The following is a 25,358-nucleotide window of genomic DNA, read 5'->3' as shown; positions in this document are numbered from 1 at the left end:
AAGCAATTATACTCCAATAAAAAAATAAATAAAAAATTAAAAAAAGAAAAAAAAATCCTCACTTCCCCCAACACACACACACACACACACACACACACACACACACACACACTTGGCACTTGTAGGCCAATACTAAAAAGACTTCAGGGCCAATGGCCTAGGGGATTCCACAGTCAGAGAGAAAGTAGATACTTATATGGAACCAGAATTCTCTGGGCTACCAGCTATTCTTCTAGTCCACCTGTGTCCAGAGCTGTCCAGGCTTTTAAATTTACAAATGAAATAGGAGGCCTTGTCCCTGTTCTGAAGAAGCTTGATGTCTTGTTAGAAGACATGTCACATATATGAGTGACAAATTTGAGGAAGCCATTCAAGACCCAGTGTAAACACAATGAACAAATGGCAAGGATGTGGAGAAAAGGTAACCCTTCTGCACTGTTGGTGGGAATGTAAAGTGGTACAGCCACTATGGAAAGCAGTATGGATGTTCCTCAAAAAACTAAAAATAGACTTACCATATGATCCAGAAATTCCTCTTGGGTTTATACCCAAAGAAAGTGAAAACACTAATTCAAAAAGATACATGCATCCCAATGTTCATATTATTTTTAATAGCCAAGATATGGAAGCAACCTAAGTGTCCATCAACAGATGAATGCGTAAAGAAAATGTGGTATGTGTGTATACATGCATATATATGCATACACACACACACACACACACACACACACACACAATGGAATATCACACAGCCATAAAAAATAATGAATAAAGAATGAAATTCTGCCATTTGTAACAACATGGATGGACCCAGAGGGTATTATGCTTAGTGAAATAAGTCAGACAGAGAAAGACAAATGCTGTATGTTATCACTTATATGTGGAATCTAAAAAATGAAACAAGTGAATGAATGTAACAAGAAGAACCAGACTTACAGATATAGAAAACAAACTGGTGGTTACCAGTGGGGAGAGAAGAGGAGGAAGGGGCAAAATAGGGGTAGGAGATTAAGAGGTACAAATTACCATGTATAAAATGGATAAGCTACAAGGATTATATTGTACAGCACAGGGAATATAGCCAATATTTTATAATAACTTTAAATGGAATATAATCTATAAAAATATTGAATCACTGTGTTGTACATCTGAAACTACAATAAAACCCAGTACAATAAAGTGCTAAAATTGTAAGGGGAGAGGAGGTAGACTTTCATAGAGAAAGAGTACCCAGTTCAGGCCACAACAGTCAGGAAGACTGCAAGCAACCTATGGGCTTGAGCCATGCCCTGAAAGGATTGGATTAGAAAAAAAAGAAAATTACTAACATGTATTGTCTGCCTTTTATATTCTAGGCACTGTGCTAGGCAATGTTTTAGCTTATTGTGATCTCATTACAGTTTTGCAAAGTATATATGTACATCCATGTTTTACAGGTGAGGAAACTAAAACTTGGTTAATGTTATCAGATATTGTCTGTTTCAAATATTATCTATGCTACCAAATATTGTCTACATTGTACAACTTTTTTTTTAGAACTTTCTATTTTCATACTTTATTTTTAGTGACGTGCACCAAATTCATCATGATTGAAGACAATAAGGAAAACAAAGATCATTCCTTAGAAAAGGGAAGAGCAACTCTCATTTTTTCCTTAAAGAATGAAGTTGGAGGACTTATAAAAGCACTGAAAATCTTCCAGGTAAGCAGTCTCTGTGTTTCTGCATAAAACTCTTATAAAATGGGTCTGTAAGATTATTTGTAAATTCTTCAGAGGTGGACTACAGAAATGTTTTAAACACTTAAATTTGTAAAATACTGCTCGATTCTATCAAATGGGCAAAGGATACAAACAGTTTATAGAAGAGGAGGTACAAATAACTAATAAAGAAATGGGGAAGGAAAGATTCACTTTACAGATTTTGAAGAAGCAAATTTTAATTTTATTTTAATTAAATGAAATATTGAAATTTTAATGATATTATTTAATGATACATTAATAATATATTAAACGCTATTTTTTATATAGCAAAATAACAAAGAGTCTACAATTATACTACTCCCTACTGTTAAAGCTTCAATGCATTTGGCACTTAAATACACCTTTGGTGTGAGGGAAAATTGATGTGATGTGTAGGGAAACAATCTGGTAATATGTATTTTGAGTCTTAAAGTGTTCACATATTTTGACCCAGTAATTTTACTTCCATAAATCTATCCTAAGGAAATCAGGGTCAGTCAGTTAGAACAGGAATTTTTACTGAGTACTTACTAAGTACAGCACATCCTGCTAGATATGAAGGTGTGTACCCTAACAAAGCAGACACAGTTCCAGCCCTCACAGTTGTGTATAATCTAGTGGAGAAGACAGACACTAAACAAATAATTTCAGTAAACAAATGATTACATGTGTGTAAACTGACCTGAAAGAGAAGTACCAGGTACTATGATAGCATTGAACTGGGAGACCTAACCCAGTTTAAGAGACACAAAGATTTATTTATAGGAATTAAAAAATTATAAACAAACTACTTGTCCTAAGGTATGGAACAGGTTAAATTATACTACTAGAACGTCATCGGTATTAAGCTTGTAGCCCCTGAAGGCAGGCCACCTGAGTTCAAATCCTTGCTCTGTCACTTACTGGCTGTGTGATGGTGGGCAAATTAATTAGTCTCTCTGCGTTTCATCTTAGCATCTATAAAATGAGAACCCTACCTACCTCACAGGGTCACTGTGAGAACTAATAAAATTAATATATTTCAAGTGCTTAGGATAGCTCATAGTAAATTATCAATAAATGTTAGCTGTTTAGAAATCAGATTTATATCCATATGATATACTATTAAACAGCAGTTTGAAAATAATATTTCAAAGAATTTAAAATTCTAAATATAACAAATAGTCTAGAAGAGTTTGTGATAAAAAACACCAGTTTTTTACCCAGCACCTCAGTTCCACTCCCTAGAGGCAATCTCTTTTAACTATTTCTGTTCTTTAGTTCTTTTAGCGGTGAATTTATAATGTCTAAATATTGTCCTGATCTCTCTGAGATCAATTTACATGATATTTATTTACTCTCTATTGTGAATGATACTGATACCGATACTTCCGTCCCTTCTTCCTCCTTCTCCTCCCCATATTTGATAATTACGTGATTACTGCAAGCTCTTCTTTTGATTACCTTGGAGTTTTTAAATAGTATACCTATATTTCTTCCATCAACTTTCTTTTTTATTTTGTCTTTAATCAAATAATACTTGTGCATGGTTTAAAAAGGCAACCCCACACTATAAAGCTTATAAAGAAAATAGCAGTCTTCTGCTTCATCTCTCTTCATTCCTAAATTCCATTTAATTTTTATGTTGACCTAGGTGCAGAGGGTTGAGCTAATCACACTCCTTAAATCACGTGGACACTGTCATCACTGATGTGTACAGCCTCCTCCTCCTGTTTTATTCCATCTCCATTTCTCTCTTCTGATAGACAACTGCTCTGATACGTTTGATCTACACACTGAATTGTTTTTTATGTTACTTAGAATCTATGTTGAGTTTCTGCATGTGCATGGACTGGTAATTTATATAAATGTTATTGTACATACACTTTTTCTTTTACTCAGCACTGTGTTTTGAAGACCTACCCGTGCTGCTACATATCCATCTCATTCGTTCTTCTGACTGCTGCAATGGTGTTGTGGGCGTGAATCCACCTATTTTTACTTATCCTCTGCCTATAGGGGGCAAGCATCTTCAACGCTTTTAACTATATTTTCTCATAGTAGCGTCCATATTTATAAGCAATATGCTTATTCTGCTGCTATTCCTTGTTTTTTCCGTTTGTAGATATTACCTATTGATTTTCTCCAGCGGAAGTGAAGGGTTAGCTTCCTTGGCACAGCTCCCTTTCCAGAGGCCCCTCAACTTCCCTTCCCCCCATCTTCACAACGTAGTTATGCCCCAATTTTTGGCTATATCAGTCTTCAGTGTTTTCATTATAAAGATGATGTAAATCTTGTTCAAAGAAGAGCTATATTATCCGTTATTCTGACTCTTCTTTTCTTGTACAACAGGATTACAGCATAGTTTTTAAGGGCATAGACTATGGAGCTAGAGAGCTTGAGTTTGAATTCCAGCTCTTACACTGATTAGCTGTGTGCATTTGGGCAAACTGCTTAACCTCTCTGTGCCTCTGTTGCTGTAATTGAAATATCTGATAAGGAATGTCTCACTTATTACTTTACCTGAATTTTCCTAGACCTTCTTGACTAAACTTTTCTTCCAGGTAAGAAGAAAAGAAACTAAATAACTTTTAAGTTATTTAGTTACATTTCCTCACCAAATGCCATTAAGTTTTTCATTTTGATAGCACTCAATTTTAGATTACTTTAGGAAGAATTGACATTTTGTGTCTTCTTCTCCAAAAACATAATTTATAGCTTTATATTTATTCAAGTCATCATTCATAATATATTTATGAATGTACTCTTATTCTAAAAATTAATAAGAAATAGATTCAATAAAACTCTCCTTTACTCCTGATCAATTCCAATATATTTTGTAACTGGCTCTCTTGTATTGATTCCATGATAGATTCTACGTTCCAGGATAAACCCTGCCTATTCCGATTTCACGAGATCCCTGACATTCACTCTCCTTTCTTATTTATCAAGTTAATGTTCCCTGATAATTATCTCATCCCTACCTTTGCTCATACAAGTTCCTCCTGTTTGGAATCTTACTTCTTCCCTTCTGTCTTCCTATTCTATCTATTTTTTAAGACTCATCTCAGCTCCTATCTGCTCCATAGAACCTTCTACCTCCTCAAACTCCTGATGTTTTTCTCCATTTCTGAACATCTTCTGCGCCTGAACACTCTCTATTTGTATTTTCTCTTAGTCTTTCATGTGTTAGTCAACTAGATTGTAAACTCCTTGTACGTCTTGCCCTTCTTTGTATGCTTCACAGCCATTACTTGGCTACACAGGTGTTCACTAAGTTAATTTAGATTCAACCGGTTAGTATTGGAGATCATCTACTCTAACTTTCTCGTTTTTTAGATGAAGAAAACTGTTGGGTGACTGGTTCTTATGTTTCATGATTATGTCACCAGGGCTTTTCCTCAGCAGCCAGATTGGTAAGAGAAGATACCTTCCCCCCACAGGTTTACACATATGGCACCCCACAGCTCAGGCTGGCACGCGAAGAGATCAGAAGCAGCAATCTGATTCAGCTGGTTACTGAGTTTGTAGCTTAAGATATTGGAGGTATTAAATATTCCATGTTCAAGCTGTTCATCTAATTGTATTAAATGCATTATTGCAAAGGAGACTTTTCTTTTTAAAGGACTAACACTAGATCACTTAAAAAATAACCTAACCTTTATTTGTGAGAATTTTCAAAGGGTTCTTTTTATCTAGGAGACTAAGTCTTTTGATTTGAAGGCCAATCAGTTCTGGCAATCTGAGGGACTTTCTACTGGGTGTTAATTTAATTAGATTCTGGAGGGTGTAATGAATTTTTCAAACTTTTTTTGAATAGTACCTAATATTTAGGGGGAATTATTTTGCTGTTGATGGCACTCAAAACAGCCTTTTTTCCCTTTGGCTATTATGACAAGTGATGAGTCTGAGTTTTAGTGGTAATGGAAGTAATCTGCTCAGAGACTATAACCATTTGAGGCAGTCATGTATAATCTTCATCCTCTGCTTTCCACAGGAGAAGCATGTGAACCTATTACATATTGAGTCCCGAAAATCAAAGAGAAGAAACTCAGAGTTTGAGATTTTTGTTGATTGTGATATCAATAGAGAACAATTGAATGATATTTTTCATCTGTTGAAGTCTCATACTAATGTTCTCTCTGTGAATCTACCAGATAATTTTACTGTGAAGGAAGATGGTAAGTTTGAAAAGTGAAAATACTACTCAGAAGATTAAGTGCATAATGTGTGTCCTATCTTATGTTTAGCTTGAAGGCATGAAAGTAAAAGTAAAACACTGTCTATTCAAATTGCTTACAATCTGATAATGAAGAAGATACAAAATGTAATTGCTCAAAATGCTAAAGAAAAATTGTAAAGCAACATTTTATCAAGGGCGAGAGAAGTGAAAAGGAAAACTTGAGTACAAGAAAGAATTTAGAATAGTTAGAATTCCATTGTTATCTCAGTTTCCAAATCATCAGGCTTTTTTTTTTTTTGGTACACGGGCCTCTCACTGCTGTGGCCTCTCCTGTTCTGGAGCACAGGCTCCGGACGCGCAGGTCCAGTGGCCATGGCTCATGGGCCCAGCCACTCCGCGGCATGTGGGATCTTCCCGGACCGGGGCACGAACCCGTGTCCCCTGCATCGGCAGGCGGACTCTCAACCACTGTGCCACCGGGGAAGCCCCATCAGGCATTTCTTGATTTCACAAACCTCCAGTTCACAATCCCTGAGTACTTAGTAACTCTTACAGGGCAGATACCTAGCAGATGTTAAGTGAATATTTGAATTTGTTGAGAATGTTGACAATTACTGACAACTATGATGTGAAATACTCTGTATATGAAATACAATGTTCTTCCTTGTCCTCACTTCCACCAAAACCAAAGGGAAAGCTTCTAAGTTTTCAGATACTCAGGTAGCACAGAGAGAATCTAAAATCTTCTACTGTGAAAAAATCCTTGCAGTTTACTTGGGGCAAGAGACAAATGGATAAATCAGTCACATTTTATATATGGTACTCAATTTAAAATAATCCCTTCAGATTATGTCACAATATTTGGGTGTAATCAGGGCTGATATTCATCTGTTATGTATTCATATGGCTGTATAAGGTATTAAAATATCAAGATTCTACGTCCATGTCTGGCTGGCAGATAGCTTTTCCCCTGAGTCCCTTAAGTGCTCCTCACCATGCCTGAAGCCCATGTGCCCCCAGTTCTCCCCTAGGAGTCCTGTGGCCACCACAAACAACTAGAAGATTAACACCTGATAGAGCAGGAGCCTGGGACTCTGCTTGTGTCTATTTTGAGTGATTAGTGCCCCTGTTGTTTCGTTGCTGAATCTCTTGAATATCACTTCTGGGTATGTTAGAGCATTAAACTGGAGCAAGAAGAATTGAGTCCTAGTCCTCTCTGTTCCATTAGAGATGAATGATCTTGGATAAGTTACTTTACCTCTCTGGCAAATGAAGAGTTTTATAGAGTCTAAATAGTTCAACTGATTTTTAGGGAACACCAACTTGCATCAGATATTTCTACTAAGAAATGGGGATATGAAAAGAAATAGTCCTACCCTGGAGTCGTTCCCATTCTTTTCTGTAAGACAGCCATATGCAGATACATTATAGTAAAACATAGTAAAAGCTTTCAGAGAATTGGAGTCATAGTCATGGGAACCCAGATGATAGAGAATTAGCGCCACCTACAGGGTCAGGGAAGGCTCATTTGATTTGGGTCCTGAAGGAGGAGAAGGATATTCTCAAGAAAACAGAAGGATGAGGTGCAGCAGGATGTGGGATGGGATAGGTATTCCAGGGAGAAGACCAGCATTCACAAATCTCAGAGTTTTAGGAGAGCGTTTGTGTATGAGGGATAGTGAGAAGATCAAAGTGGCAAAGACATAAATGATCTCTAAGATCCTTTTAATCAACAAAAATAAACATTCAGAGTTTTAATTAAATTTGCTAATTAAAAATTAGCCTTGGGGCTTCCCTGGTGGCGCAGTGGTTGAGAGTCCGCCTGCCAATGCAGGGGACACGGGTTCGTGCCCCGGTCCGGGAAGATCCCATATGCCGCGGAGCGGCTGGGCCCGTGAGCCATGGCTGCTGAGCCTGTGCGTCCGGAGCCTGTGCTCCGCAACGGGAGAGGCCACAAGAGTGAGAGGCCCGCGTACCGCAAAAAAAAAAAAAAAAAATTAGCCTTACTCTTTAAGACTAGCTAAATATGTAGCTTAAATTTTTTTCAACTTTTGGTCTATTACTAAAGTGCATCATTTCTGCAATGCTTAGGAAATTAAGGCTTAAAATATTTTTAAACTCAAAAACTTTGAATAAGATTTACTTACTAAAACTGGACCAATTTACTTGTATACATTGTGCCTTAACGTACAAGCTAAAATTAAAAATCTCATCCAAATGCATTTATGACTTTCTTAATTTCTTCTTCTTTATTGCCTAATTTAAGATGATCTCTTCAACTGTTAGTGTTTCTTGTATTTTTCAGGTATGGAAACTGTTCCTTGGTTTCCAAAGAAGATTTCTGACCTGGACCACTGTGCTAACAGAGTTCTGATGTATGGATCCGAACTGGATGCTGACCATCCTGTAAATATTTTAAATAAATATTTTCATGAAAATAATTTAAAGCAAACTAAAAAATTAAGGGTATTATTTTTCTTTTCTGGAGAAAGTGCTTATTCTAGACTAAATAGGATCTTGATTAATCTGGGTTTCAGGAAGTGTTATTAGTCCTTCATGTTGGTGGACTTGAAACCAAGTGACTGAAGAGCATCCAATTTCATTGGCTCCAAAACATCTGTGTCATGCCTGGAATTCGTATCACTAAGAGCTATTCCAAGAATTACACTACAATGAACACCGTATCTGCAGTCGGTTTCTATCAAAATGGGCATGGGCTATTGGAGAGGGGGGTAAAGATAGGAAGGGGAAAATCATCACCCACACTGTCCAGCATAATTGGTTTATTATGCAGTTGATGAATTAGGAAGCTGTTACCTTGGAAAATCATATGGGATACAGTACAGGCATGAGTTGGAGAATTAGTAAGTCTAGAGCATTAGGACTTCTTATGGAGCTCTAGGATCCTAGGAGGGGAGGAGAGAAGAGAGTCAGCAGTAGAGTTGCACAGACCAGGGATTTAATCTAGCTTCTATCACTTATTAGCTGTGTGAATGTGACCATATACTGCCTTAGACAACCCCCAGCCGATCCATCCATTTATTCTATAATGTCTTATTGAGAAAGTATTGGAATTAATAATTTGCTGTACCTGCCCTCTGGGAGCTTCCAGTCAAGTTGACAAAGTAAAGCACACACACACACACATATATATAAACACACATACAAGATTTAAGTATGCAAAGTGTGCTAAGTGGCATGAACAGACTGCTGTGAGATATACACAAGAGAGTAAACACTTCTAGCCGAAGAGGTCAGAGAAAGGCAACCTTGTTAACTTGGCCTTAAAGAATTTTGGCAGGAAAGAGATGGAGAGGAAGGACAGTTCATTGCAAAATGAGCAAAGGTTCAGAGGCAAGAAAATCTGGGGCATGTTTACAGAAAGGTGTGTAAATCAGTTTTACTGACCTACTACCAAGTCCTGCTGATTTTCACCTCCAAGATATTTCTTTAATTTGTTCCTTGTTTATTCTTACTACCACATCCCTTAACTGGTCTTCCTGCCTCCAGCCTTGCCACCTCAAACCTGTCCTCATAGTCACTAGAACGATCTAAAGCCTCAGTATAACCGTTATCCCTCTTGTGCCTAAAAATCACCAATGGTACCTCAGTACAGATCTAAGAAAATTGAAAACATAAGCCCACGCAAAAACTTGTACACAAGTGTTCATAGAAGCATTATTCATAGTAGCAAAAAAGTGGAAACAACCCAAATATCCATCCACTGGTGAATGGATAAGTAAAGCATGGTATGTCCCCAACATGGATATTAATGGCCATAAAAAAGCATGAATTACTCAACATGCTACAACAGGGGTGAACCTTGAAAACACTGTGATAGTGAAAGAAGCCAGTCACAAAAGGCCATACATTGTGTGATTTCTTTTACATGAAATATCCAGAAGCGGCAAATTCATAGCAACAGGAAGTAGATTACTGTTTGCCAGGGCTGGGGGTGAGGGAAAATGAGGATAGACTGCGAATGAGTAGGGTGTTTTTTTTCAGTGTGATAAAATGTTCTGAAGTTATGGTGGAGGTGGTTGCACAACACTGTGAATATCCTAAACCCCCCTAAATTGTACACTTTAAAATGTCAGTTTTAAGGTATGTGAGTTATATCTTGATAAAGCTGTTATTTTTAAAAAAAAAAAAAAAAAACCCAATGGCTTCCAATTACCCCAAGACTAAAACCCAAGCTCTCAAACAGACCTTTACTAGCAGACCCATAACTAGTCTTCACCATGCTCCACCTCACTCTCCAGGCTCCAGCAACATTGGATTACCTGTACTTTCTTAGGTGCAACATGCTGTTTTTCATTTCTGCGCTGTCCTTGGTGCTGTGCTTTCTGTCCTTCTCCCCCTGGCTCTCTCCACTCCTCTTTTAGCTTAGGAGTCATTGCTAGGGACCTTTTCCTGACCCCCACTACCCTCTTCGCATACTCTGGATTATGAGTTTCTTTTTGAGTTCAAGTGGTATTTTGTGCCTGTCTGTAATAAGGCACTTACCATATTGTTTCAAAATAATTGGTTAAAGTAAACTCCTTGAAGACCCAGATTGTGCTGTGTTTCTCTGAATTTCAGCACAAGGCCAGGTGCATAGTAGGGACTTGTAAATCTGTGTTAAACACACAAGTCTCATTCTTTCCTTTCAAGTGTCCTCCCCTTCTTTCCTATTTTGTATTATTGGCTATTTCCTCCTAAGATTTGCTTTTTGATGCCTTATTTTGTCTATTTTTTTCTTAAATATTTTTCATAGGTATAAATTCTAGTGTTACTATCTCTTCTATCTTTTTATCATTAATTGCTTCTACAAATGATAAATATGTCTACATTTTGCAATAAAATCTGAAGCTAGATTCAGTTGCCATGATTTTAAATATTAGTAATTACTACTTTGTTACTAATTACAGGAAAATATAACTGAAGATGTAGTCAAATGATTAAGAAAAAACTCACCCTTGGAAAAGGGCCATGTATTTTAACTAGGGTGGTGCTTTTCTTTTTCCTCAAACTATTTTATTTTTGTAGCTACTGTAGTATTTTTGTATCTATAGTATCTTTTATCTTTGCAGCCACTATCGTATGAATCTGTCATATAATGCTGACTTTAAAAGAAAAATGATCATAAATTTCTAAACAGTGCTTGCTCAAAATAACAGTTATATAGCCCTTCAATATAGTCACTTGAATAATAATGAAATGTTTTCTAAATCATTTGTTAAGTATTTTTTAGTATGCATATTTAAAAACTTTTCTTTAATTATCAGGGCTTCAAAGACAATGTCTATCGTAAAAGACGAAAGTATTTTGCAGACTTGGCTATGAACTATAAACAGTAAGTGTACTATAAAAATAACTTATTCAACTTTGAACTAATGAAATAAATGGAGTAAATTATGCCTATATAGTAAATAGAAAACAAGATACGTGCTACCGTTTATTGGATGCTAATTCAAGATAACTTCTCTTTATCTCATTAGTGGAGACCCCATTCCTAACGTTGAATTCACTGAGGAGGAGATTAAGACCTGGGGAACTGTGTTCCGAGAGCTCAACAAACTTTACCCAACCCATGCCTGCAGAGAGTATCTCAAAAACTTACCTTTGCTTTCTAAATACTGTGGATACCGGGAAGATAATATCCCACAATTGGAAGATGTTTCAAACTTTTTAAAAGGTAATGAAATGATTAATTTTTTGTAAGGGGAATATTGAACTCCATTTCAATCACAATAGAATTTTTAATAGAGGACTAAAGTCCAGTTATTTGGGAGGTCAGAATTTTTCTGTATTCTGTCCTGGCAATTCTCCAGGCACCACATGTGAAGAGGGACATTCATAACCTGGAGCAAATGTAGAGGAAAGTGAGCAGAATTGTAAGAGGATTGGAAAATGTATCATATAAATAAAATTTGAAGGATTCTCAGGGTTTTTAACCTGGAAATTTAGGGGACTTTATAGATTTATTTAAATATTTGAAGGTCATCTTATGTTATAGAGGGATTCCTATGTGGTTCTGAAGTAAAGGACAGTCGGATAGAAACAACAAACTTATTTCGAAACGGACAAGATCCTGTTAAAAGAGCCATTTGAAAATGGGACAGGCTCATGAGATGGTTAGTTCCACATCCATGGAGATGTTCATGCAAAAGTTCCACACCCACTAGAGGGATGTGATAGAGGAGATTCAAGCACCTTCGGGAAGGTTGGAGTAAATGATCGCTGAAGCCCCTTTCCACACTAAGATTCTTTTGTTTTCCCAAAGAAGAAGATGTGTTAGTAGAAGCATAAACAAAGACTAAGGACAATTTTTCTCCTTTTAGTTCATCATGCTTATTTGGTCCAGGCTTCCTTATTTTTTCTCACTAGTATAGGAAGTAAAAGGATCAGTGATCTCCAGGATCTACAATATGTAAGAAAAATAAATATCCCCCTTTGATCTCAGCAGATTAGAACCTTAGGGAAAAAAATAGGCATTATGTTTTTGACCCAAAGGGAGTTTATCTTATTTCCATCATATCTGAAATTACTATCTTTGAATTTATTATATAGACTGTTATAAAAATATACATATTTATTCAACTCCATAATTCTCATTCCTCAACCACTATACACAAAACTAAGAACTAAACAGGAGAGGGCAATATAGTTTTTACAAGGGAAGAACTCATATAAGTGGTTCCTACAAAAACTAGATTTAAAAAAAATAGTGATTAAGAATGGCAGAGAACCAAAGCACATGACCTTGTGTGACTTAACAAAGATGGACTAGCAAATGCTACAGAAGTTGTTATCAAATCACACTTGCATGAGATCTGGAGGCAATATTTTGTTATAGATGTGAAACTGAAAGCTGATCACTTGGGGTCTGGAGCTTGAGCAGGCTGCAGAGCTTGTTGCTAAAGGTGTTTCAAGGGAGCGTGTCAAAGAGAGAAACCAATATTAAAAGTTCAAACAAAACATGAGTTGGAAGGGGCTACCTGCCCTGGCAAATATGGTGGCCACTAGACAACCGTGGTTGTTTAAATAATTTAAATGAATGTAGGGACTTCCCGGCGGTCCAGTGGTTAAGACTCTGCCTTCCAATGCAGGGGGCATGGGTTCCATCCCTGGATGGGGAACTGAGATCCCACATGCTGCGTGGTGCGGCCAAAAATAAATAAATAAAAAATAAAATGAATGTAAATCAAAATGTTAGTTCCCCAGCCACATTAGCCACATTTCAAGGGCTCAATAGCCACATGTGGCTAGTGGCTAGCAATAGGCTAGATGTTGAACATTTCCATCTTTGTGAAAAATTCTTTTGCCCATCGGAGTGGGAGAATCCAAGTACAAAGCATTGGGGTGGAACTGGAATTACCAGAGTGTGAGAGTTTGAAATGAAGGACAAGATCAGAGCTTATAGAGGTCCCCAGAGCCACTGCAGCCTAGTGGAAGGTGACTTTTACGGTGGGCATGCAGACTCAGGTATTGGGGAATGAAAGAGCACCATCTAGTTGAGATAACATAAAGAAACTACAAGAGGTAGTACTGGCTAAAAATGATGTAGTTTCAAAAATGGTTCTGATCTAAATTAATAGATCTTTTTAGTGAGTTTTTTTAGAAAAGAAAAGTAAGATTGTCTATTCTAGTGAAGATTTTCTCCTTTGCTTTGCAGAGCGCACAGGTTTTTCCATCCGTCCTGTGGCTGGTTACTTATCACCAAGAGATTTCTTATCAGGTTTAGCCTTTCGAGTTTTTCACTGCACACAGTATGTGAGACACAGTTCAGATCCCCTCTATACCCCAGAGCCGTAAGTACTTCTACTGCAGCATCCATCCATCGATATGGTACCTATGTCATGATTTTTTGTGAGGATCAAGCGAATTAGCACATGTAAAGCATTTTGAATGGTGCCTGGCATGTAATACATGTTCCATGCTCTATACATGTTAACCATTATTATTACCATTGTTAATTGACAGCCTATTAGGTGCCAAGTGCTGTCCTAAGCATAGGGGATGTAAGACTGAAAAAAATCAAAGTTTCCTGCCTTCATAGAGCTTATATTCCAATGGGAGATATAGATAATAAACAAACAAGTAAATATATATATATATATATATATATATAATTCAGATGGTTATAAGTGCCATGGAGAAAAATAAAGTAGGGAAAAGGGACAGAGTTGTGTGTGGGTGGTTGTTTCTATTTTGAAAAGGGTGATCAGAAAAGGACTGACTGAGAAGGTCACATTTGAGTAGAGAACTGGTTTGGGGGTTGGGGGGTTGACATGTGGATGTCTGTGCATATTTGTATGAACTTATGTATGTGTGTTTGTGAGTGGCCAAGGTTTTGAACCAAAATAGTTTCTTTACTGTAATAGTGTCCTTTGTGGTCCATTTCCAGAGTAATACCACCTGATTAATTTGAATAAAAGTAAGATCAGGTTTTGATTTGATTGAATGGTTGATTATGCATTTATGTTAAATGTCACAGTGTGACGACTTGTACCTCTTTTTCAGAGATACCTGCCATGAACTCTTGGGTCATGTCCCCCTTTTGGCTGAACCCAGTTTTGCTCAGTTCTCCCAAGAAATTGGCCTGGCTTCTCTTGGAGCTTCAGAAGAGGCTGTTCAAAAATTGGCAACGGTATAAATCTGGAAATAGCTGTATGGATCAGTAATCTTTAACTGGGGTGGGATGTGGGTATCTGTGTAGTTTAAAAGTACCTACTCAAGATGAGCATTAGAAAATTTGTCTTTGCTCATATTTAATTTAATTTAAATAATTTTAAAAAAACATTAAAGGAAGATGTAAAAATTTAAGGCTTATCCAAAGAAGACCTGAGCTTTAAAAAAAAAAAAAAGGCAGAGAGACAGAGAACACTAGAATACAATAATGTTAACAGTTGGTATACCTTCTTTTTTTAGTAAAAATGATAGGTTCCTTAAAAATGATGCTAAAAATATTTTTGAGCACTAGGTACAAAACATGCTAGAAATAGAAAGTTGAATGAGGCCTGGTTCCCACCTTCAAGGAACTTATACACAGACACTTACGTTAGAATGAAAGGAGGTCTGTAGAGAAGCTCAGGCAGGGTGCTCTGGGAGTGCAGAGAACTGCCTGTGGAAGGTTTCATGGAAGATGAACATCTGGACCAGCCCTGGGAAGATGAGTAATGTTTTCACCTGCCAGGAAAAGAAGGAAGAGCATCTCAGGATGAGGACACACAAGGAAAGACAGGAGGTGCTTGGTGTATCTGAGGAAATGACAAGAAGCTGGAGCAGAGTGTGTGAGGTTTGGGGAGGCGGTGTGAAATAGGCTAGATGGTTAGAACGGTGCTCTCAAATTGTGGTTTGGGGACCCCACAGGGTCCTTGAGTAAAAGATCCATTCAAAATGCAGAGTGAATTTTAATGTGAGAGACAGAGTTCATTGATATGGTTTCAGATTCCACATTACAGCTGTACTTTAAGAAATTACCACTTGTTGAGTTTTGATGTTGTGTCAAAGAAGAATAGCCACAATTATCTGAGAAGGCTATTACAATATTCAACCGTCTTCCAACTACTTATCTGTTTGAGGCTGACTTCTCTCCACATACTTGAACCAAAACAACCTATTGTGACAGGTTTAATACAGAAGCAGATGTGAGAATCCATCTGTTTTCCAGCCAGACATTAAATAATATCAATCCGGACACTAAAAAGATTTGTGACAATATAAAACAATGCAACTTTTCTCACCGTTTTTTTCTTTCTTTTTTTTTTTTTGCGGTACACGGGCCCCTCACTGCTGTGGCCTCTCCCGTTGCGGAGCACAGGCTCCGGACGCGCAGGCCCAGCGACCACGGCCCACGGGCCCAGCCGCTCCATGGCACGTGGGATTCTCCTGGACCGGGGCACGAACCCGCGTCCCCTGCATCGGCAGGCGGACTCCCAACCACTGCGCCACCAGGGAAGCCCTCTCACCGTTTTTTGTACAATATAGTTACTTTTGATTAAAATGTTATTTGTGTTACCATAAAATGGTTTATTATAATTTTAACATTAATTAGTAAACATTAAAATTTTTCTCAGTTTACATTTTTAATATGGTAAATATAGCTAGCTCTATCCCATATAAACAAAAGGTCTTTGGGGTCCTCAGTAATTTAAAAAATATATTTATTTATTTATTTACTTATTTATTTTGGCAGTGTCGTGTCTTAGTTGCCACACACGGGATCTTCATTTCGCCATGTGGGATCTTTAGTTGCGGCATGCGGACTTCTTAGTTGAGGCATGCATGCAGGATCTAGTTCCCCTACAAGGGATCAAACCCGGGCCCCTGCATTGAGAGTGTGGAGTCTTACCCCCTGGACCACCAGGGAAATCCCTCCTCAGTAATTTTTAAGAGTATATAAGAGTTCTGGGAACAAAAGTTTGAGAAGTCTGGTTTGGAACGAGGCCAGATTGTAGAAATACTTGTGAGCTATCCTGGGGGTCTTGGATTTTATTCCAGGGTACTTTGGGTCAGTGACTAAGAGTTGTAATTTGTTTTAAATTGAGTCCTTCAGGATGTGAAAGTAATACTGATGTCCTTTTGCAGTGCTACTTCTTCACTGTGGAGTTTGGTCTATGTAAACAAGAGGGGCAGCTAAGAGTCTTCGGAGCTGGCTTACTTTCTTCCATCAGTGAACTCAAAGTAAGAGCTGTAAATCTTTGCACATAACCATATTCACTTAATGTAATCGATACGACCTGAAATAGTTTCTGGATTTTAATTTATTTATTTTTATTATTTATTTATTTATTATTCTTGGCTGCCTTGGGTCTTAGTTGCTGCGCGTGGGCTTTCTCTAGTTGTGGCGAGTGGGGGCCACTCTTTGTTGTGGTACGCAGGCTTCTCATTGTGGTGGCTTCTCTTGTTGTGGAACACAGGCTCTAGGTGCGTGGGCTTTAGTAGTTGTGGCACGCAGGCTCTAGAGCGCAGGCTTAGTAGTTGTGGTGTACGGGCTTAGTTGCTCTGCAGCATGTGGGATCTTCCCAGACCAGGGCTTGAACCCATGTCCCCTGCATTGGCAGGCGGGTTCTTAACCACTGTGCCACCAGGGAAGCCCTAGTTTCTGGATCTCAATAAGAGCTACCTGTGGAAAATACTTGGGGTGGCAGTAAACATTACCTAAGAGGCATTTTTCTCTATTTCCTAAGTTTTCTGAATAGATACAGATAACTATTCAGAATATAGTTATATCTTTTAAATAAAAATGTATTTTAAAACAAAGTCTTGCTGTTTCCTCACCATTTTTGGTGTGCTAGCAACAACTTCAGCAATTTCTAGGGAATTCTTTGAGATGTATTATTTATCCAATAAAGGAATGAACTTATGTTTGTTGAGTGGTGGATGTGCATGAAATATTGTCCAAGGTACAGTCTTTCTCTCAAGGAGCCTACCACCTGCTGGTGGGTACAAGTTATGTATAGGAATAACTAGTGCAGGGTAGAAAGCAGATGCCATAATGCAGGAATAAATAAATAAAGATCCTTGGGTACCTCCTAAATGGAGAAGAGTGTTAGAACAATGGAGTGGTCTTGGGGCGTTTATAGGGATAGCAAACCATTTGTTTTGCTGGCTCTGGCAGTTGTGTGTAGAATGTGATCATGAAAATAGATAGTATCCTTTGATTCACTGACTCTTCATCCTCTAGCACGTACTTTCTGGACATGCCAAAGTAAAGCCCTTTGATCCTAAGATTACCTGCAAACAGGAGTGTCTCATCACAACTTTTCAGGATGTCTACTTTGTATCTGAAAGCTTTGAAGATGCAAAGGAGAAGATGAGGTAAAGTATATCTTCCTCATGCCTTAATTTTCCCCTGCAAAAGATAGGTCCAATAATGGTAACAAGTCACAGAAGTAAGCAGCTGGATAATTAGAAGCCCACTAGGCACCTTTTGCCTGTAACACATCTCTCTTTCACAGTAAATATTTAGGGTGTATTGTTTATAATGATGTTCAGTGTTGCAAATATAAATCAGATACACTGAGAAATTGGTTACTTCCTATTCCTTCCTATCAGAGAGTTTATAATCTAATAGGAAAAATAAACTGTATGCAGATTACTATATAACAACTAGGAAGCCTTAAAGAGATACAGATGAAACACTGTTCTGCATTTTATTCAGGAGCAATTCATTCCAGCTAGGGGAACAGGGAAAGCCTAATGGCATTTGAGAAAGGACTTGAAGAATACACAAGATTTAGATATGTTAATTTTTAGACTAACGGACAGTATTTGGTTTTTATCATTTTCTCCCTAGAAACTGATTGCCTCATATTTTTTTTCTTAAATAGAGAATTTACCAAAACAATCAGGCGTCCATTTGGAGTGAAGTATAATCCGTATACACGGAGTATTCAGATCTTGAAGGACACCAAGAGCATAACCAGTGCCATGAATGAGCTGCAGCATGAGCTTGATGTTGTCAGTGATGCCCTTGCTAAAGTCAGCAGGCAGCTGAGCATCTTGACAGTTGCCAGTCCTAATCCCGAAAGCATCTGAGCATTCAGAGGCCTGTGGGCCAACTGTTGCTTTGCTTGATGACCTGGTTGTGGAGGAACAGCAGCCAAACAATCTTCTCTATTCCCATTCCTTAATGGACCATTAGTCTTTGAAAATGTGTACCTGGATACTCTAGCCACTACTTTTTTTTTTTTCTTTTGGTAACAGCTTTAGTGAAGTATAGCCTAATTTTATTTCCCCCAGTTCTTGAGTAAAATGACTTCGATGATCACTTACAGTACCTTGGTGGTTATTATGGAACTGATCCATATTGTTACTTAAGATGCTCTTATTTCTACAATAGCTTACTTATAACTGAATTTGTGCCGAGCTTGGGCACATTCACATGCCCAAATTTAATAGGGGATCAGCTGTCTCTGCTGCTAGCCTGAGCAAAAGCAGAGAGGCCTTTGCATATGAAACATACCTGGTAAAGAGCAAATAGTCTATTTTCAAGTGTGGTGTCTTGTAGGGAAAAAGCAGTACCTAAGTCTAGAAAGGTTGATTGGAGTATAATCCTTAAGTCCAGGTGAAGAATTTGTGACTTTATTTTTAAGGCACTAGGGAGCCCCTGCCCGAGTGACCATCCTCCTTGAAACTCTTTTCTTTCTGTGGCATTGCATATGTTTTACATTATCTGTCCTACTCAAGAGGCCAAAGGGAACTTGCAAGGCCCTGAACTCCGACATGCAGCCCCAGAGAATATCCTCAGGTTAGCAGGAGACAGTGTTGTCAAAGGGAGAGTTCAAACTGAGACAGATGAGAAGCGTGCAAAGTTTAAGTTGGAAAAGCAGTGCCAAGTACTTTATTTCCAAGGTATAAGGTGAGACCATAATTAGGAAGGTCAGGCGTGACAGTCGAGTGTGGGGAAATGGGGAGGAGATGGTGTAAGAAAAGTCAAGAAGAGCATTTTAGGACTGACACTGTAATAATGAAGGCTGCAAGCACTGGCTTTTATGTGGTGTCAGCGGTATAGTACAGGGAGAAGGCTTGGTACAAAGCAGTAAAGCTGGAATCCCCAGGATAGGCTTGTGTCTCTTCAGTTTGCTCCTTTCCTCCCCCCACCCACTAAAGGAAGACTTTCCTCAAGTTTCTGTCTTTAGCCCTCTTCTCTCTCTGTTCACGGGGGATGTCATCCGTGTCCATGACTTTCTTATTTCATATGTCTCCCATATTTGCAATTCTAACCCTGACATCTGTCTTGAGTTTTTGCCTCTTACATCCAGCTGCCTGCCAGATATTTCCATCTAGATGTCCCATGAATTAGGCCAATGTTGTGTAACTTCTTGTGGCACCATTCATTAGAATGAAATGGGGTTGTGCAACATGGCAGCCCTGCCAAATATCTTAAACTCTATAGGTCCGAAAAGAAACTCAGAATCACCAGAATTTTGTGCCCCATCAGTTTCCTCTCCCAGTGATCTCATTTCTATTGATTGTATTAAGGGTCATATTTTCAGCCAATTTCCCATTCTTAATCAGCTATTTAAAGACCGTGTCCTTAATTTTTTCACATTAATAGTCAAATTGAATACCATTTAACATGTTTTATTTCAACAGACAACTAGATATTTTAATCCTTTTTAGGCCTTAAAGGAAATTATTTTAAAAACTCTTAAAAATTTATTTCATTTTATGTTATACAAGGAAATAGAATTAGGAAGAATAATTCATGCTACTTCAGATTTTTACATTACTTATAAATTTTAATAGCTGATCAACTGTTAAGTATACCTTTGATAGTACTAGATCTACGTCAGCTAATCTAAAACCTTTTGAAATATTGGTTAGGTCGTTTATAGTTAGTGTATTTGGTTGCAAGGAAATCTATGAAGCAAACTATGATAGATAGCAAATAACAACAAATCATGCATACTGCATCTGGTTTGGTTATTTTCATACAACTTTGATCATTGCAAAGAATCGTAGTTATTGAATTTTTAAATGATGGTATTTCAAATCACTCTATGACAAAAGCACACTAAAGTAAATGTTAAAGACACAACGATTATAATTCACATCTTCAGAATAATGGAAATATTTAATGATTGGTTTCAGTTCTTTCTTCTAACCTCTGAATTTATGATATTTGGTAAATGAGGAGTTCTGAGAGTCTTAGAGTTTTCATGCATTTAAAATATATTTCTTCAAATATATGAGAACAGAATTGAACCAAAAGTATGGTTCATAATTCTTAATCAGTGAGTTATTACTCAGAGACGTAGATGGTATGTTCCTGACTTTTTGAAGAATGCTCCAAAATCTGGTTGTCAGTTGCCTGTATTTCTTAATCTGCCAGTTCTGTCATTTGGAGTTATACAGTGGTTATGACACACCAAAGTGTACAGAATTATAGTTCATTATTAAATCGCCTTCCAAACTGAAAAAATTAAAAATCCTGGAATTGTCTAAAGGAACACATTATAGAGTTCATATATTAATTTCTAGGAAATGTATAAAGATACTGTGGTCTTATTTCAGTTCTTTATTTTACTATATGATATACACTTATGACTTGCATGTTTGTTATTCAACTGGATAATAAAAGGACACAAAATTCATGTTCTCACTAAGCATTTTTTTGGTCAAATGTATGTTAAAAACTGATTTATATGTATATTAGCAAATTTCATTAGTTTCAGAAATCTGTAAGTTCCTTATACTTCTTTAAAAAGCCTACAAATATGTGATGTAAGGGGAGCCAAACACACCTGGAACCTAGAAACCACTTTTTGGAATTCTTGATAAAGTCTCAGTCTCATGTTCCTCATCTGTAAAGTGAGCTAAATCTACTTTACTGGGTTATTGTAAGAATTATGTTGTGAGAGGACTTGTAAAAAGAAACATTAGCCATTTGTAAAGAATCATTAATCTCCTAATCAGAGATCCCCATAGCTTCTGGATGATTTTTATCTTCCTTCAGAGGGAATTAACTTTTGCGTCGAGCAGATAGCATATAATGGCAGGGGAAGCTCACCTTAGTCCTAGCAGGGATTAAGCCAACTTGAAGCTGTGTTTCAGTCTTTGTGAGGGCTGGTTTATTTCCAGTTCACCTTTACTCTTACGGTGCAGCCCTTTAGGGATCTCAAAGGAAAGCTACATGTGTGTACCAGGGCTTCTCCTTGGGGACCCTGGACTCCTACTTTCCTTTACTCTCATTCCACCCCACCTCCCGACACCATAAAATTGCTAAAAGTACTGTTCAGTTTCTCAGCTTCTCAGCTGCTGCTTTCAGCCCAGTTTCTTAGCCTCCAAGTCACTGCTTGCTAATTAGCAAATGCTTCAAGCAGAAAAGTAGTGCCAAATATAATCTCTCAGCTTTTAGATCTTGGCCCTCCAAGTTCTGGCTGCTTTGATAGCTCTCCGATGACTTGAAACAGATTTTAAAAATATTTTCCCCCAGTTTTTCTAATTGTTTTTGGTGAGAGAACTGGTCTGTAGCTAGCTAATCTGCCTTTATTTAAAGTGGAAATCTGACCTTGGAGTAACTCATTTAACTTCTTTGAGCCTCAGTTTTCTCATCTATAAAATAACGATTCCAACAATACTTATCATACCAGTAATATTGAGAGGATCAAATAAGATCATCTAAAAGAAAAAATTTCCTAACTTGTATAGTATAGACAGATACTCTGTATACTTGAAATACTTTATAGTTTCCTCTTATGGGGAGACAAATCACCTGAAAGTGTTACCAATTTAAATCTAGCTCCATTCAAGAACTGCAACTCAACCAAGCTGCTAATGGGAAGAGCTAGTCAGTGGTATGTACATAGGTGAAATCGTAGCTGCATTTCAACACATCTCAACACTTCCAAGGAATTGTATTATGGGATATAACATAATAATATAACTGTAAGTTAAAGTTACAGTTAATATAAATTGACGAATGTATATTTAAGGGATGAAATTGGGAAAAAACTGTATCCTTCCAGACCCTCTCTCTATGAAAACTGACTCTGGGTAGTTCCTTCTTGCCCCTTTGGATGAAATCTCAGGTCCCTGTCTTGAATTTTCTGCTCACTCTAAGTCCTTAGCTTCTAATCTCCCTCTCCACCCCCCACCCCATTTCAGTATTTTCAAATTCCAGTGTTCTGTAAAAGTTCAAAACATTAGAGTTTAAGGTTAAAGTTTTTCTTCTTCTCTAGAACTGAGAAAGGAAGAGGTGTGCTTTGTGTCTTTATTTTCTTGCTCCTTTTTTCTTACTCACAAGGATGCCTCTGGCTTCGCCAGGGTTTGGGAATGGTGGTGGGGAGGAGAGGTAAGGAGTAGGAAATTCTTTTTGGTCTGATACTGTTGTGAGTTGGCATATGTGCTTTCTGTACTTGGTAAGTAATTAATGCTGACTCATTCTCTGTGGGTGTTTTGAAACACCTTCCCGCTTCTTATTTCTTGGGATCTCTTGATGTGGGTAAACATACCTCTCTGACTGGGCTGTTGAATTCATCTCGCTCAGCCTCTAGGAATCTAGTAGTCAACTCTCCTGTGGGTGTCCCTTCAGCTCTCCAGAAATTCCCTTGGACTGGGTCTAAAACTGTCCCCTTGCCAATTTGCTCATGCTTGGGAAACACTCACATGGGACATACTCAGACATTCTTTGTCTTAAAAGAGACATAAAAGACCTCTGGGCATGAAAGACCTCTCCAAAGCATCAATCTCTTTGCTGAACTCTCAGAGCAGTTATCTGGCCACAGGCCATTGGACATTTCTCAGCACGAACTGGACAGCAACCTGCCCGGCCCCAATCTGGAGGGATACATGCCAAGCTCTCTTAGTGGCCCTGCTGACGCATGCCTTTCCTTAGACACGAGATGGGCAAGACTCACAGCACATTGATAACTACCGCCACACATCCTATCAGAATTCTCTCTCAGCCTCTCCAACCTCTTTCATAGCCTGGGAGCCATACACTGATTTCTAGACACCTCATTCACAGGTTCTGCTTTGGTGGTTTTGTACCTCACTTTATTATGTGGGAGGTATTGGCACTTAATACCTTAGGGTCTTAGCCAAAATGGAGATGGGAAGGGTCCCGTTTTTACACTATCACACATGCTTAAAAGGAATGGTCAGGCAAGAGGGATGAGATATGGGAACATATGTATATGTATAACTGATTCACTTTGTTATAAAGCAGAAACTAACACACCATTGTAAAGCAATTATACTCCAATAAAGATGTAAAAAAATAATGGTCAGAATAAAAAAGGCCACTCATAAAACAGTCAGCAAACAGTATAGTTTTTGCACATCAAGTTCTCTTGAGAATGAAGAGCTGCTTTGCCTTTCTAAAGTTTGCATGTTTATTAGCATGGTCCTCCCTGTTCTCAAGATGCCACAGGCTGGAGAGGTAAAGGTGAGGTGCTGCCCTTAAGTGGTCTTAAGGCAGAAACACCAAGGAGTGGGTGGAGTGGAAGAATGGGAAGGACTGTAAGAGCTCAGGGAGACACTTCTCAGGGCCTCCAGGCATAAACGGTGATGAGTACTGGAGGCTTGTGTCAGTAGAAGGGTCAAGAACTACTGAATATGGATTATCTTCTTTAATGTGACCCCATTTGTACCCACAGATAATGTGTGGCTTGGAAAATGTGGGTTATGTACAAAAAGTACAAAAAAGAAAATAAAAATGACCTGTAATCCACCACCCAGCGTGTGCGTGTGTGTGTAAAATTGGTATAATACTTACTTTAATGACATATCATGCATATTTCCCTTATTTATTATCTAACAGAACATGTTTTTAATGGCAGCCTAGTATTCAATTGCATGGCTATATAATTTAATCAATCTGATTTTGGATTTTAAGGTAGTTTCTAAGTTCTTTACTATTATATGTAACCCCATAATGAATAACTTGCAGTCTAAGGGTTTGTGCATAGTTCCATTTTTTTCTTGTGATAGAGGAATAGAAGTGGAATTACTAGCTAAATATCTAAGTATCTATTTTCATATTCCTAATATGCTTTGCCACATTTTCCTTCAGAAAAATTGGGCTTATTTAGCTCCTACCGGTAGTGTATGAGGGTGTCTGATAAAAGCCATTTTATATGAAAATTTTTGGTGGGTGAAAATTATCCAGTTATTATATCCAAGTTATTACCTTGATGATCGGAATCCGGGCCAGGGCCATGCTGGGAGCGCTGAGGGTTAGAAGGCCGCTCCGGGAAGGAGTCAGTGAGAACCAGCCTCCTTAGTTGTGTCGGGGTGTGTGTTCTCGCTCCGTGCCAGGCGCTGAGGGCGACGGCAACGATGCAAGACACTACACTCGCCCACCAGGAAGCTCCCTCCGATTTTGCAAACTGCACACCAAAGCGGGCCCAAAGACAGTTCGCCCTAAGACACTGGGTCAGGACCCTTTCCACCTCCTCCCAGGCTCAAGTTCTTCCCCATCAAAGGGTGATGCAATCCCCGTCCTGTCAGCCATTCTGGGCTGTCGTGGGACTCTAACCTGAGGGAGCTTTGTGAACTTTTAAGCGTAGTGCACTCGTATAGAATTTTCACTCAAAACAAGGAGTTTGAGGGGAGGAGGGAAAGAGAGGCAGAGCATCTCAGCGAGACCGGAGGCCGCGGGCGGAGACGCTCAGAGCGCGCCGGGACTGGGTGACTGGGAGGCGGCTCCGTGAGGTACTTTTTCTCTCCCGCGGGCGCCAGGTTAGCTGCAGCAAGAGGGAGCGGTCCGCGGCCCCGCCCACTGCGCGGCCCCCTTCCAACCACAGACCCCTCCCAGTGCCGGCCCCACACCCAAGTCACCAATCCCTCCCCAGGCCGGCCCGTCCCTTGGCAAGCCTCTCCCCAGGCGGGCCCCGCCCCCGCTCCGCCCCCGCGCTTGCCCCACACCTCAGTCACCAATCCCTCCCCCGTGCCCGCCCCTCCCCGTGAGAGCCCGCCCCCGCGCCAGCCACCACCCCCCACCCCGCCACCGGAAGTGCC

At 38.8% G+C, this 25,358-nt stretch overlaps 1 protein-coding gene across 1 annotated transcript; it reads left to right on the top strand.

Moving 5' to 3' along the window:
- Positions 1-1,585: 1,585 nt before the first annotated feature.
- On the top strand, positions 1,586-18,428 carry TPH1 (tryptophan hydroxylase 1). Its single transcript, XM_032641172.1, has 10 exons — positions 1,586-1,702; positions 5,718-5,901; positions 8,209-8,309; positions 11,171-11,238; positions 11,384-11,580; positions 13,561-13,696; positions 14,409-14,535; positions 16,476-16,571; positions 17,575-17,708; positions 18,221-18,428. The coding sequence occupies exons 1-10, from the start codon at positions 1,586-1,588 to the stop codon at positions 18,426-18,428; spliced, it is 1,368 nt and encodes a 455-aa protein (XP_032497063.1).
- The last annotated feature ends 6,930 nt before the right edge of the window (positions 18,429-25,358 follow it).

The sequence above is a fragment of the Phocoena sinus genome, chromosome 8 (assembly GCF_008692025.1).
Source record: "Phocoena sinus isolate mPhoSin1 chromosome 8, mPhoSin1.pri, whole genome shotgun sequence".
NCBI lineage: Eukaryota > Metazoa > Chordata > Mammalia > Artiodactyla > Phocoenidae > Phocoena > Phocoena sinus.
This window is presented reverse-complemented; position numbering and strand designations above follow the sequence as displayed.